The 14221-nt window shown below is 51.1% G+C and overlaps 1 protein-coding gene across 1 annotated transcript; it reads right to left on the reverse strand.

Moving 5' to 3' along the window:
• Positions 1-231: 231 nt before the first annotated feature.
• Positions 232-1824, reverse strand: LOC124686784 (probable purine permease 11). The gene is made up of 2 exons (XM_047220683.1): positions 1712-1824; positions 232-1353 (listed from the first exon to the last, which is right to left on the reverse strand). The coding sequence occupies exons 1-2, from the start codon at positions 1791-1793 to the stop codon at positions 272-274; spliced, it is 1164 nt and encodes a 387-aa protein (XP_047076639.1). The 5' UTR covers positions 1794-1824; the 3' UTR covers positions 232-271.
• Between the last annotated feature and the right edge of the window lie 12397 nt (positions 1825-14221).

The raw sequence follows: 14221 nt of genomic DNA on the forward strand, positions 1-14221 counted from the left end.
CCAGGTGATCGCTAGGTTTTTCCCATTTACAAATTCCAACATGCACCAAAGCGGATAAAAACAAGATCACGCCCGTATTCCAGTTGAAAAGGAATCTACTTTTATTCATAAGCAAATATAGATGGTACAAAAAAGGTACTGTACGTCTACGATGAAATCCTGCAAAATAAAATTAGCAAAACATCCTACTTCCTCGCAGCTGAAACCTTATATTTGGGGAGAAAGACCATGCTCCATTATCTAAAGGAGAAAGAAAAACTATACTGGTGAGCTAGGAACCCCCATCCGCACTAGCTGACGCCTTCCTAGCCTTCTTATCATCAATGTAGTGTTGCATCAGATACGAAACGAAACCCCAGATGGCGATCAACATGGCTATGACCTTTATCCCATCCATCTTGTCGTGAAAGATGAGGACGGCGAACAGGGGAACGATGGGCAGAGCCACGGTGCTGATGACATTGGAGAAGAGCGAGGAGACCTCGAAGACGAGCCCGACCACCCCAACGGAGGTGATCTGCCACGACACGGCCGTCCACAGCAGCGTCATGAAGTAGGAGAACTGCCCGGACTGGAACGTGTCCATCTCCCCTCTCACCGTCCTCCACTCGCCGCTGGCGAACAGCCCGATGATGGAGGCCACCGTGGCCACGAGGGCCGTGTATATCTGCATGTTGAGCACGGCCGTGAAGGTGTGCTTCTTGATCACGTTCTCGAAGGTGAGCTGCATCAGGCAGAGGATGAGCGAGTAGGTGCCCGACGCCCCCAGCGTCAGCACGAAACCCATGAGGTAGTTCCTTCTCGAGACGCCGCTGATATCCTCTGTTTCGTCGTGGTTGGCTCCAAGGAGCGCATCGGACAGCGTGAGCAGAACCACGGCGTTGAGGATGAGGCCGGTGAGCTTCTGGGAGTTGAGGACGTAGCCGAAGACGACGTTGAAGGACAGCTGACTGGCGCAGATGAGCGAGTAGGTCGACACCGGGAGATACTTGAGGCCGCTGGCGTACATCATGTCGTCGGCGGCTATGACGAGCCCCAGGACGATGTAGATCACGACGAGTTTGGCCACCGGAGTGTCGCTGCCGCCGCCGCTGCTGCCGGAGGGTTGTTTTGGGACACAGAACAGGCCGAGGAACAGTATAGGGAAGCCTGCGGTCTGCACGAACGTTGATACCCACTTGCTGCTGCCGCCCTGGTGGTAGTAGTACCTCGCGAGCAGCGTCGCGGACGTCTGGCCGGCGACGAGGAAGAAGACGTCCACCGACACCATCAACCACCATCGCCAGTTCTTGGCTCCGGAGCTCTTTGATGGTGCTCCGGCAGGTGGTGCTGGGGCTTCGGCTTTGGATGGCCCTGCGGTTTACAGTGAGAACTGTAAAATTCAGTGACGTCAATAACAGAAAAGCCTTATCTGGATGAGTAACAATGAGATTGACATGTAAATTATTGGAAAATTATTTCCTTTTCCTCTTCTTTTATAGAAATCAACCATGTTCTAGGAATTCTTCGCTCAGCAATTCGAACCCAAAAAACATTGCCCAACCACGCGAGACACACACTGGATTCCGATACACGGCTATTCTTCAATTAATTAACCCTCATTGGCGCCATATATATATTCGAACTGAAGAAGAGCCAAAACGCAAGCATGTTTGAATCCAAAACGAGCACAAATTCGACAATCGAAGAGTGATCAGCCACGCGAACTGACCTGCAGGGATCTGTATCTGGACCTCGGCGTTGCTGGTGCTGGCCGCATTGTTGGTGTTCGCGCCGCTGCTGGCGTCGGTCATCTCATCCGACAACTCGTGTCACCCTGCGAGATCCAAGACAGGAGGAGGGTGATCGAGGCGATGGGAGGTGATGCGGAGCGAATGAAGAGGTTTAGCGGTGGAGAGAACAAGCGAGCATGCGGAGGTGAGATGTGGAGTGGAGACCGGTGGGAAGAACAAGAACCCAGGTCCGCCCGCTAATTTCTCTGCCGCTTTCGTCGTCTCGATGTTGCGATCGACATGCCCACTCAATAGCATGCAGAGATCCAGATGCAGAGTTTGACGGGTTAAATTCAAGAATTGTCTCCAAACATGCACCGGTAGTCTACAGAGGGCTCAGGGTAAGGCAGTTTGGTACTTTTGCTGTACCTGCCTGCATGCATGGGAGTTTTTCTTAGGAGTTGTACTGCCGATGCATTTTAGGAGAAGGAAATGGTATTATTTTCAACCAAGAAAACCATTAGGAAAACTAGTATAAACTAGAAGGAAACCAAGAAAAATATTCAGAAATGAAAAAACCTGCCAGAACACATTTGCGAAAGCAGTAAGCTTGCGCGAGCTAAATGGGCCGGCCCATTACGTGTTGGGCGATGTGCTGATGCTACCATATATCATTGCGCATTTCGGATGTTCTCATTTATTTACACTCATTGGATACAACGGGGTCACGGATATGTGCAAAGGATACATGCATGTAGCCTATTTTGATCGTGAAATTAGTTGCAGGTACATAATCTATCGCCTTGTGATACGTCCAATTTGCATCACTATTTTATATCATAATTTGCTGTTATTCATTGATATATTTCATATTTGGAGATAATACTTATGTTATTTCATCTATTTTGCATGTTTCATGATTATTGGAGGATCGCGCACCGGAGCCAGGATTCTGCTGGAAAAAGCACCGTCAGAATGCAATATTTCGGAAGATCAACAGTTGACGGAAATTATATGAAAAATCCTATTTTTCCAGATGACGAAGGGAGCCAGAAGGGGGAGCCGAGGGGACCCGAGGTGGGCCCACCTCATAGGCCGGCGCGGCCCAAGGCCTGGCCGCGCCGCCCTGTGAGGAGGGGGCCCACAGCCCCTCTCGCCTCCTTTTCTTCGCGTACGCCTTCGTCCCGAAAACCTAAGCTCCAGGGGTACGTCGCGAAGAGCCACAGCCCGCCTCTCGCGGGGGGGGGGGGAGAACACCGAGAGAAAAGAGCTCTCCGGCAGGCTGAGATCCGCCGGGGAAATTCCCTCCCGGAGGGGGAAATCGACGCCATCGTCACCGTCATCGAGCTGGACATCATCTCGCATCATCATCACCATCATCATCATCATCATCACCGCCATCTCCACCGCTGCACCTCGTCACCGCTGTAACAATTTGGGTTTGATCTTGTTTGTTTGATAGGGGAAACTCTCCCGGTGTTGATTTCTACTTGTTATTGATGCTATTGAGTGAAACCGTTGAACCAAGGTTTATGTTCAGATTGTTATTCATCATCATATCACCTCCGATCATGTTCCATATGATGTCTCGTGAGTAGTTCGTTTAGTTCTTGAGGACATGGGTGAAGTCTAAATGTTAGTAGTGAAGTATGGTTGAGTAATATTCAATGTTATGATATTTAAGTTGTGGTGTTATTCTTCTAGTGGTGTCGTGTGAACATCGACTACACGACACTTCACCTTTATGGGCCTAGGGGAATGCATCTTGTACTCGTTTGCCAATTGCGGGGTTGCCGGAGTGACGAAACCCGAGCCCCCGTTGGTATATCGATGCAGGAGGGATAGCAGGATCTCAGAGTTTAAGGCTGTGGTTAGATTTATCTTAATTACTTTCTTGTAGTTGCGGATGCTTGCAAGGGGTTTAATCACAAGTATGTATTAGTCCTAGGAAGGGCGGTACATTAGCATAGGTTCACCCACACAACACTTATCAAAACAATGAAGATTAATTAGCCGTATGTAGCGAAAGCACTAGACTAAAATCCCGTGTGTCCTCGAGAACGTTTGGTCATTATAAGTAAACAAACCGGCTTGTCCTTTGTGCTAAAAAGGATTGGGCCACTCGCTGCAATTATTACTCTCGCACTTTCACTAGTAGGAAAACCCTTATAGGCGAAGCTTAGTTCTGTGGCGCACCGTTTTTGGTGCGCCACAGAAACTTATTTTGTGGCGCACGAAGCTCGGTGCGCCACAGAAATAGCTTAATTTTGTGGCGCACTGCTAAACCGTGCGCCACAAAAACTTGGTGGGCCCCACACCCTGTCACCCCCAATCATTGGTTTTACAATTTCTATGGCGCACATACCTCGGTGCGCCACCGAAATTACTTCTTCTGTGGCGCACGGCGACGCGTGCGCCACAAAAATAAGGTATTCCGTGGCGCATCGTATTCCGTGCGCCACGAAATAAGTTATTCCGTGGCGCACCGCGGTCGGTGCGCCACAGAAATAAGCTATTCCGTGGCGCACCGTGGTTGGTGCGCCACGGAATTAGCGAACCAGATCTACAAAAGTGAGCAACCTCCCACCTACCACACTACACAAGCCATTCTTCTTCCTCCATCTAGCTCGTCCCCCCTTCTCTCTCATACCATTTTGACTCCACTTTTCACTTGCTTGGGTATTTATTACACTTACTTTGGTTGATACTTAATTGGAGTTGAGGAGAAGGCTCTCCATACTCTCTCCTCCTCTCGAAGTCATCGATCGCGGTCTCGTCTCGGTATCGAATCTAGAAGGTGAGTAGTTGGAGGAGACATACATATGCTTGGAGGAGACATGCATATGCTTGTAGATCTTGTGTGGCCGTCGTGTGTATGGATGCTTGTTGCAGGTGAAGCGCTTGTGTGTGTGCCGGTGTGGTGCATGGATGTTTGCCGAAATGTTGATTCATTTCCGTTTCGGCAAGTTTTGCACTACCCATATGTCCTACTTTGAGGAGAGGTCATGCCGAATTTTTCCACTCCATGTAATACCTTGAGGAGAGGTACGGCCCATGCATGTGTGTGCATTTGGTGCGGTTCTAATTTCCTGTTCTATGTATACCATTTGCAGGCAAGCATGGTCCTCTCGATGAGTTCCGCTCGAATCTCTAGATACAAGATAGACGCGAAGGAGGACATGATTCGGAACAATAGGCGCCGGATAAGATGTCCGTGTCGATCATGCAAACTCGAGCGCCTGGATCAACCCCGATTCCGGACAACCGGAGGAGCACCTGCCGAGGCGCGGTTTCATGCAAGACAACCAGGCGCGGCCGGCCCCATCAAATGGTGCGCATGAAGACCATGTCGAGCGAGACGACTATCATCATGAAGAAGACTATCATCATGCCGACGGGGACTATCATCATGAAGAAGAAGTCGACGGAGAAGATCATCATGAAGAAGAAGATGCCGGCGGAGAACATCATCATGATGAAGAAGAAGATTCCGGCGCGACCACGCTAATTTCGGCCTTGCGGGACTCTCATGTTCAAGATCTGCTCCTCCGGGAGACGAGCAACGATAGAGTTGCAGCTAGAGAGAGAGCCAAGCTGTCGCAAATGGAGAAAGACGGGATGACTCCGATCTTTCCCGGGTGTCGTCCGCAGGATACGCGCTTGCATGTAACGCTTGATTACCTCGCAGATGAAGACGCGGAACAAGTGGACCGATTCCAGCTTCAGCAAGAGCTTAAAATTCCGGCACGATCGTCTCCCGGAGGGGAACACATTGCCAAGTAGTACCGAGGAGGCCAAGAAAGTCGTGTGTCCCCTTGACCTACCGCACGAAAAATACCACGCCCGCATTAATGATTGTGTGATGTATAGGTGCGAGTACAAGGACAGAACCACATGTCCGGTGTGTGGCCACGGACGGTACAAGGTTGGGAACAAGAAGGTACCTCGAAAGGTGGTATGGTACTTTCCTATCACTCCCCGTCTCGCAGCGGTATTTCGTGGACCCTAAGGAAGCAAAGCTCATGCAATGGCACGAGGAAAGGCGAAGCCCGAAGAAGATCCGGAGATGGGCTATATCGTCGACACACCCTTCGGACGCCGGGACGATGGCAAACATTGGACATCGCCTTCCCTAGGTTCGGGGCGACGCAAGGAACATCGAGCCGGGTATGAGCACCGATGGACTCAATCCGTTCGGCAACCGGAGTAGCACGCATAGCACCTGGCTTCGTGTTTGTATGGCCTTACAACCTACCCCCGTGGCCGTGCACCAAGCAAAGGTACATACACCTGAGTATTCTCATTCGAGGGCCGAAACAACCAGGTGTCGACATGCATTTGTATCTCGGGCTGCCGAAAGAGGAGTTAGACACGTTGTGGAAGACGCCACCCCGTACGTGGGACGCCTACACTAGAACTTATTTCGATATGAGAGCCGCGTTGATCACGACGGTCACGGACTATCCCGGTTACGCATATGTATCCGCCCGGGTGGGCCACGGATTCAACGGCCGTGTGAAGTGCATGGACGATACCCCGCATCTACAACTACCAAGGGATCCCGGGTCCTCGAAAACCGTCTACCCGTGTGCTCGAAGGTGGCTTCGCTTGGATCACCCGTGGAGAAAACGCGGTGATCTGTTCAATGGTAAAGATGAGCCCGATGGACCCCCACGCCCGAGGAGCGGCGCAGAAATCGATGATCTTCTCGAAAAATTGGAAGGAGTGCCCAGCGCACGGAAAGAAGCGACCGAAGCCGCAGCCGCTGCTCGGTGTATGGAAAGCGAGGTCTGTTTTCCACGACTTGGAGTACCGGAAGGTCCTCCACACGCCCCACAGCCTCGATGTCATGCACATTACGAAGAACGTTACCGAGAGTCCGCTTGGCACTCTTTGCAACTCGGAGAAGTCCAAGGATGGACCGAAAGCAAGATACGATCTTAAACATTTTGGCATCGGGAAAGATCTTCAAGCCCCGATACCGACGATGATGATGATGATGATGATGATGATCGGACGGAAGGGACTCAACGTCTCCGTAAAAGGGCTAAGAAGAACGCGGTGCGGCTTCCCGCTGCTCGCTTCACAACGAGTCCGGAGGAGCTCGAGCAGTTTTTCAGGTGCCTCCTAGGAGTGAAAGTTCCTCACGGTTACTCGGGGAATATAAGCGAGATATCCGGACGTAGCGAAGAAGAGGTTCACCGGGATGAAGTCTCACGATTGCCACGTGCTAATGACGCAGATACTTCCCGTTGCGATCCGAGGCATAATGGACGAGCACGTCCGTGATACGCTGTTTGGCCTATGCAACTTTTTGACGTTATCACCAGGAAGTCGATCGGCGTGAGGCAGCTCAAGATGCTACAGGATGAGATCGTTGTGATACTATGTGAGCTCGAGATTTACTTCCCGCCTCGCATTCCGTGATATATGCGTCCATCTCCTTCTCCATGTCGTTGAAGACATCAAGCAGCTCGGCCCAACGTTCCTCCACAACATGATGCCTTTCGAAAGGCGGAACGGTGTCATGAAAGGATACGTTCGCAATAGGGCCCGTCCGGACGCAAGCATGGCCAAGGGGTTTCTAACCTACGAGTGCATCTCCTTCTGCCGAATTATCTAAGCACCGAGGACGACGAGGATCATGTTGGTCTACCACCCGGGACGCACCTCGGGAGGCTCGGCCGGAGTCGGTCACCGCGAGGGCTACCGCTCGGTCCATGTCGGCATTGAAAATCGACGCGACGACTTTGACAGGGCTCACCGGGTCGCGCTACAACACTTAAAACTGACCGAACCTTTCGTGCAAGAGCACAAAAGCATGGTCGAGCAGAATTACATCGATATGGGCCGGCCGAGGAAGATGGGAGACGTAACCAAAAAGCACAACTCCAGCTTCACGCGTTGGTTCAAGCAAACTCAACTGGTTGAAGCACAGAGAAATACGCCTTCTACCGAAGATGAAAAACTCATATACACCTTATCACAGGGACCCGCGCATAACGTAAGGACCTATCAGGGGTACGACATCAACGGTTACGAGATTCTACACCGAGGAAAAGGACAGAAATAGTGAAAATCAAAACTCAGGAGTAACTATGCTCGTCATACGCCGATGACGAGACTAATGTCAAGGAAAGATTTTTTGGAAGGATCGAGGAGATATGGGAGCTCAATTACTGTGGAGAGACGGTGCCAATGTTTCGTGTGAGATGGGCCAAGAAGGTCGAAAAAGAAGGCCGATATTTCACAACCATGGTTATACCCGATGCAAAATCGAAGAACGCATCCGCGAAAAATGAGCCATGGGTACTCGGTAGCCAAGTTGACCAATGCTTCTTCATCACCGATCCGTCGAGGCCTAGCCGTGTTGTCGTGAGGAGGGGCAAGAGGAGCATCATAGGAATGCAAGGAGACGCCAACGAGGAAGACTTGGACAAGAACGGTGACCCGAAGATGGAGGAGGAATTCGACTGAGCACTTCGACATGCCTACTACTAGTAAAGTAAGAAGGAAGACCTCCCTACCCTCTAAAGGTTGTCCATTCACGCGAAGAAATCTCAAGGTGGCCGGTATAAAGTATTCAACCGCCAACAACCGAAAGGGCAAGAAGATTGCGAAGAGACGGCGCTAGAGCTCGGAGCCGGGACGAAGAAGATCTTTTTTTGGTGTATGTGTGTGTGACAAGTACATGCATGTGTGTGTGAGAGAGACAAGAACATGTGTGTGTGAGACAAGTAATTTGTAATTGAAAATCTCTAGTAATTATTATTAAATGTTGTGTTGTTTCTTGAAAATGTAACAAAAACATTTTTAAAAAGGGAAAAAAGTAGGGGCAACCAGGGTTCGAACCTGGGTTACCCAAGCCTACCAGATGGGCTTAACCATCGGGCTAATGCTCGTGTTTCCGACGGAACACAGCATTAGCCCGGTTTGTTTACCAAGTCGATGAAGTACGTGGCGCACCTAGTATCGCATGCGCCATAGAATTCCTTAATTCTGTGGCGCATGTCCCGCTTGGTGCGCCACAGAATTAAGGAATTCTATGGCGCATGCACAACTAGGTGCGCCACGAACTTACTGACTTGGTGAAATGAGCGGTTCGCTCTTCCCCCATCTCTCTCTTCCCCACTCCCCACACTAGCGGTTTCTTCCCCGACAACGAGCCAACCCTAGCGCAACCACCGCCGCCACCAAGCGCCGCTGCCGCCGAGGAGGAGGAGGAAGGGGACCGCCACGCCGCCGCCGAGCAGGACGCCCAACCCCGAGCCGCCGCCGCAGATCAAGGAGGAGGAGGACCGCCACGCCGCCGCCGAGGACGTACCCGAGAAGGAGGCCGCCGCACATCGAGGAGGAGGAGGCCGCTGCACCTCGAGGAGGAAGAGGAGAGGCCACCGTCGTCGCTACCGTCACCATCGGTGAGCTTCCCTCTCTCCTTCCCTCCACCTTCCCCCTCCCCTCTTCCCTCCCCTCTCCCCTTCCCTCCACCTTCCCCCTCCCGGCTAGGGTTCCCGCTAGTTAGGGTTCATTGGAGTTCATAGTCTCTGTTTGCAAATTGAAATGCTTTAGGGTTCCCGCTAGTTAGGGCGAATTCTCATGCTCATGCTCATGCTCACTAGAGATTTTAAAATGCTACCGGTTGCAAATAAAGATTTTGAAATAAAGATTCTGCAATATTGTGGTCAAATGGAACGAAACAAGGGACAAAGCAACATGATTGATCCATCTATCAAATGCCTAATGCAAATGCAAATGAAAATGCCTAATGCTACTTGCAAATGAAGTAGGTACTGGTTGATATAGCAATAAGTAGTATTTTTTAAATGAACAACCATATTGCAATTATCAAGTGCATGATTATGCCAATACTATTTAGTGTGTTACAGTAATTAAACCAGTGCATGCTTGCCATAAACTGCTATCGCTTATTGGTGCTGCTCGTGGGCATGTCGATGCTCATAACAATAATGAAATGAAAAAATGCTTGCTCATGCTCATGCTTGCCATAAATTGCTACTTGGTTCAAATTGCTTGTGATAGCAGACTTTTGTTTTCTTTATTCATTGCTTGCTGTTTGATTTTTGGGTGAGCTGGATGCTTGCTTTATGAGTGACTAGTAATAAGTAAATGACTTATGTTGCTCATGTTGCTCTCTCGGTTAATAAAATGAAATTGCATCATGCCGCTCTCCGGTTTGAAACTAATTTTTTGGTTGAAAATGAATGCAGTAGGAAATGCAAAATGAAATGGTAAGCAATTTATATAGTTGGTTTAGTTGGTTTAGATGAAATGCAAAATGCAGTAGCTAGCTAGGTTCATTTAGTTGATTTATGTTGGTTTAGATGAAATGGAAAATGCAGTAGCTTGGTTCATATATAGTTGCTGCTATATTAACTTTACTTCGCTTCCTTTTGGTCAAATGCATGCTACTGATCCAGGGTACATAAAAAATTGGAATGCTATTTAATTATATCTGGAATAATAGCATTTTTATTTGAAGTCACATGTTGGCAGTAGCTACTGGTTGGCTTGCTCTATAAGCTTGTATGCTTGTTTATGCTCTATAATGCTACTAGTACATGAAATGCTACTACTATTTGAATTCATTTAATGTACTCTGGTTTTTGTAGTGCTCCAGGTTGTGTAGTGCTCTAGATTTGTAGTGCTCCAGGTGGTAGTGCTCCAGGTGGTAGTGCTCCAGATTTGTAGTGCTCCAGGTGGTAGTCATTGTTGTTGTACTGCTCCAGACAGGTTTATGTTGGCTTTTGTTTGATGTATTGTAGATGGGCAAGTTTGTATGGTCGATATATGGTGGATATTTTTGCAGGGATTTCATTGAGTTGCCCATTTCTCCCGAAGCGTTGATTAACTTCCGTTTCGGTTGAGAAATGGGCACTCCTACGTAGAAAAATTAGCAAAAGTCATGCCGAATTTTCTGGTTGACTTTTGTACTAACTTGTTGCCTCTTTTTAATGAAGTGCAAATAAACATGTCGGGCAACACTTCTAAGCCCAGGAGCCGAACGATGAAGCGAGAGAGGCCAACAAGGACTTCGGGAGGGCTACGAGCAGCCCCGGAAGGCCGCCGCCGAGTCGCCCGACGATGAGGAAGAGGGCCGGGACGCCGCCTCCGAGGGAGAGGGCCGGGACACTGCCTCCGAGGGAGAGGGCCGGGGGGCCGCCGCCGACACCGGCGACGATGACGATACCTGGGACGACGCCGCCCAGACCGGTGAAGAGATGGACGGTGAAGAGAACGCGGCCAACCGCACGGAAGGTGATAGCGGCGGCAACCCTCAGGAGGGTAAGAAGAAGAGGACGGCGAGGAGGGCAAGGAGGGATCGGAGGCCGCAAGTGCTCGCCAACGTCACCGATCATTTCACGGTAGTCTCCGAAAGTGGCCTACCCTTGGAGCCTTCGTGGGTTGCCAAAGGGTACGGCATGCAACTAGGGTGCATCGTCCGTGAAACCGTGCCGATCCTAACTCGAGACCTCGAAGCAAGGAGAACGAGGCTATCGCCCAATCCCTCCTCCGGAAGCTTCACCAACGATACACGTTCCCGGAGCCGTTAAATAAGAAGGTGGACTCTTTAGCTCTCACGAAGATGAGCACCGCCTTGAGCAGCTGGAAGAACCGGCTGAAGGGAAAGATCGAGGCCGGTGAAAGCTGGGAGAGGATAAGTAGCAAAGACCCGTCGCTCTCCTTAGAAGACTTTAATGCATTCAAGTCTTACTTACAGAGTGACGCTGTTAAAAAATGGACCGCCTGGGGAAGAAAATGCGGGATTTGAACTTAGGGACCCACCATTGCGGAAGCGGCGGTTACCGAGGAAAACAGCCCACTTGGGACAAGGAGGATGCCGAGATGGTACGTCCGGGAAAGAAAACCCCCGGCACAAAATCCAGGATGAACAGGCTAGGAACTTTGTCCGGTCCCGCTACTACTTAGACTGGAAGACGGGGAATTTATTACGGATCACGAAGACGTGAAGGGTTTCGAGAAGTACCTGGTAAGGATAGTTCTATATTATTTCGCTCATCTTATTAGGCAATGAAGCCAAATGGGCTAACCTTAAGTTCCTTTGTCTAAAGGATGAAGAGTTGACGAAGGCTGGCCCGTCGTCCCGGGGTCGACGGAACCGTGGGACACGCCTTTCAACAGGGCGATGAACAAGTACAAGGAGAGGGAGCCAGACAAGCCACCGACGTCGGCTGGCCGTGTGTCCGGCTTTGGCACAAGTATGAAGCTATCCGAGTACTACGGATCGGATGCCAAGACGAGAAAGTTGGAGAGGAGGTCATCGGCTAAGGATAAATCCGAGGTTCAGGAGCTGAAGAAGAAGGTGGAGTCACTAGAGAAGCTGGTGGCGAAAAGCTCGTGGAGAACACGGAGATGATGAACAAGTTATTGGACGAGAAGATCCGGCAGATCATCCCCCGGGTTGATTGAGGGGTTAGCTGCTTGGAATGCGGGAGGTCAAGTGGGGCCGATACATGTGCCCAGCCTTAGCGGCAGCAACTCAAGCTTCCACGTGTCGCCGACGGTGCCGCTCCACCCGACGCCGGCGTCGGGCTCCACCAGACGCCGCCGCAGCTCCAACCGCCGCCGCAGCTCCAACTGGTCGCATCGACGCCCCCAACCGCCGCCCTTGTATCGACAGTAGCCGAGATCGACGCCATCAAGGAGGTAAACTCATTAGTTACTCCTTCGCGTCATCTTCTTTAACTATATATGCCTTTCGTGACTGCCATCTCACGATGCCCAACATGGCGCCCCTGACTCGGGATGAACAATGCATATTTCGCAAACGGTGGAGCCCGGCGGCAAGTTGGTGGAAGTTGCTAGCGGCTTTGTCATGGCTTCCCGCGTTATGCACGGCGCTACATTGACGGAAGACGTGGCGAAGGTCAAGTTGGTAATGGTAGTGCCGGAGTACCGCTACGCCATCCCCCCTTTCAACCTCCGGGCGCGAAGAAGGCGAGGTTTTGTCCCTTGGGGATTGCACCTCATGGCTTATGAAATGGCCGAAGAACCAGATTCGTCGGGGGGGGTCTTCCGAGATGTAAGAGAAGCACCAGCGCCACCTCCCCTATCATCCGGCCCGAGATCGCCAACGCCGACGACACCCTTAAGGAAACGGCGGTCGCCGGCCCCACTACCCTGAAGGAACCGACGGTCGCCGCCGCCACCCGGAAGGAACCGACGATCGCCGTCACCACCGGACGCCACAAACAAGTTGTTGGGAGCGCTACCGCAACGACCGCCTACTAGACGCACGGTACGCCAAGCGGCGGCATCGCAACCGCCACCACCTAAGGTCCAGGACATGGCGCCACTTGATGGCAATGATGTAGATGATGATGATGACATCGATGCCTACATCAACACTGGCGCCTGCAGCCAAGATATGTACATGCCTCCTATGGATGAACAAGCCTTCCGCACACACGGCGATCAACTTAGTCGTCCCCCTACGATCACGAAGCGGCGCACTGGTCTTCACGGGTCTTTCTCAAGACACTCCTCCGGAGGCCGGCAATCCAGCTCAAGTCAAGCCTCGCTACCGTTTTCAGCCCTAACACGCTGCGTAAGACGATCATCGGGGATCCACCCAAATCAACCCCAGCAACCTCGAAGCACCACCAGCACCCGAAGCACCACCATCAGCACCACAAGCACCCCGGTAGGTCAAGTGAAGAAGGGAAGGAAGAGAGGAGCCAAGAAGGGCGCATCTTCGAGCCAGCCTCGCTCCTAAGAGGATCCGGGCCGACGACATGGTACCACCTACACCGGATGGCTTGCCCCGGTGTCATGAAGCTGGTAAACCTATACCGCCTCCCGGACATGGAACACCTCGCAAGTGGACAAATGCTCCCTTTGCAGCACTCTATTCATTATCAAGAGAGCGTCCTTCTTAAAGAAAAGGATCCAAATTACCCGGTGTTCTCGGTCAAGGTGCCGTCCAACCAGAACTCCGTCAATGAAGACCCCGCGGATATCTTCTTCATAGCGTTCGAGGACGTCTTCAATCTATTTCACTCGAAACGGCTCGACTATAACTTGGTCCGCCTATACGCGATTAATCTTCAGATGAAGATCAACGAGAGAGACCCCGCCACATCGCGGTAGCGGATCCCTACTACATGCGCGATAGCCGGCTCCAGGACGGCTCAAGGACACGGACCAAGGCGGTGCGGTACCTCCGAACTTCATGCTCATGCACAAAGAGAGCAACACCATTCTTCTCGCTGTCTTTCCCGAGTAAGTACACATCCGCTCACGGCCGTCGTAACTTATGCTTTCTTATATATTTCTTCCATTGCCGATCATTTCCAACATTCCATTTCAATTGCATGTGTGTTGAGCAGGGACAAATCACGCACACTCATCATCCTAGATCCAAAGTGGTCACTAGCCCGATTTCGACTCGTCGAGTACGACGACGAAGAAAGACTACACGAGAATAAGGGGTGTTCTCGATGAGGCTATCCTTGGCTACTCAAAAGTGG

The sequence above is a fragment of the Lolium rigidum genome, chromosome 2, assembly GCF_022539505.1.
Source record: "Lolium rigidum isolate FL_2022 chromosome 2, APGP_CSIRO_Lrig_0.1, whole genome shotgun sequence".
Lineage (NCBI taxonomy): Eukaryota > Viridiplantae > Streptophyta > Magnoliopsida > Poales > Poaceae > Lolium > Lolium rigidum.

Coding starts and splice junctions, on each gene's coding strand:
- LOC124686784 (XM_047220683.1), bottom strand. CDS start 1,793: ATGACCGACGCCAGCAGCGGCGCGAACACCAACAATGCGGCCAGCACC. Junction 1,354..1,711: donor CCAGATACAGATCCCTGCAG/GTCAGTTCGCGT, acceptor TGTAAACCGCAG/GGCCATCCAAAGCCGAAGCC.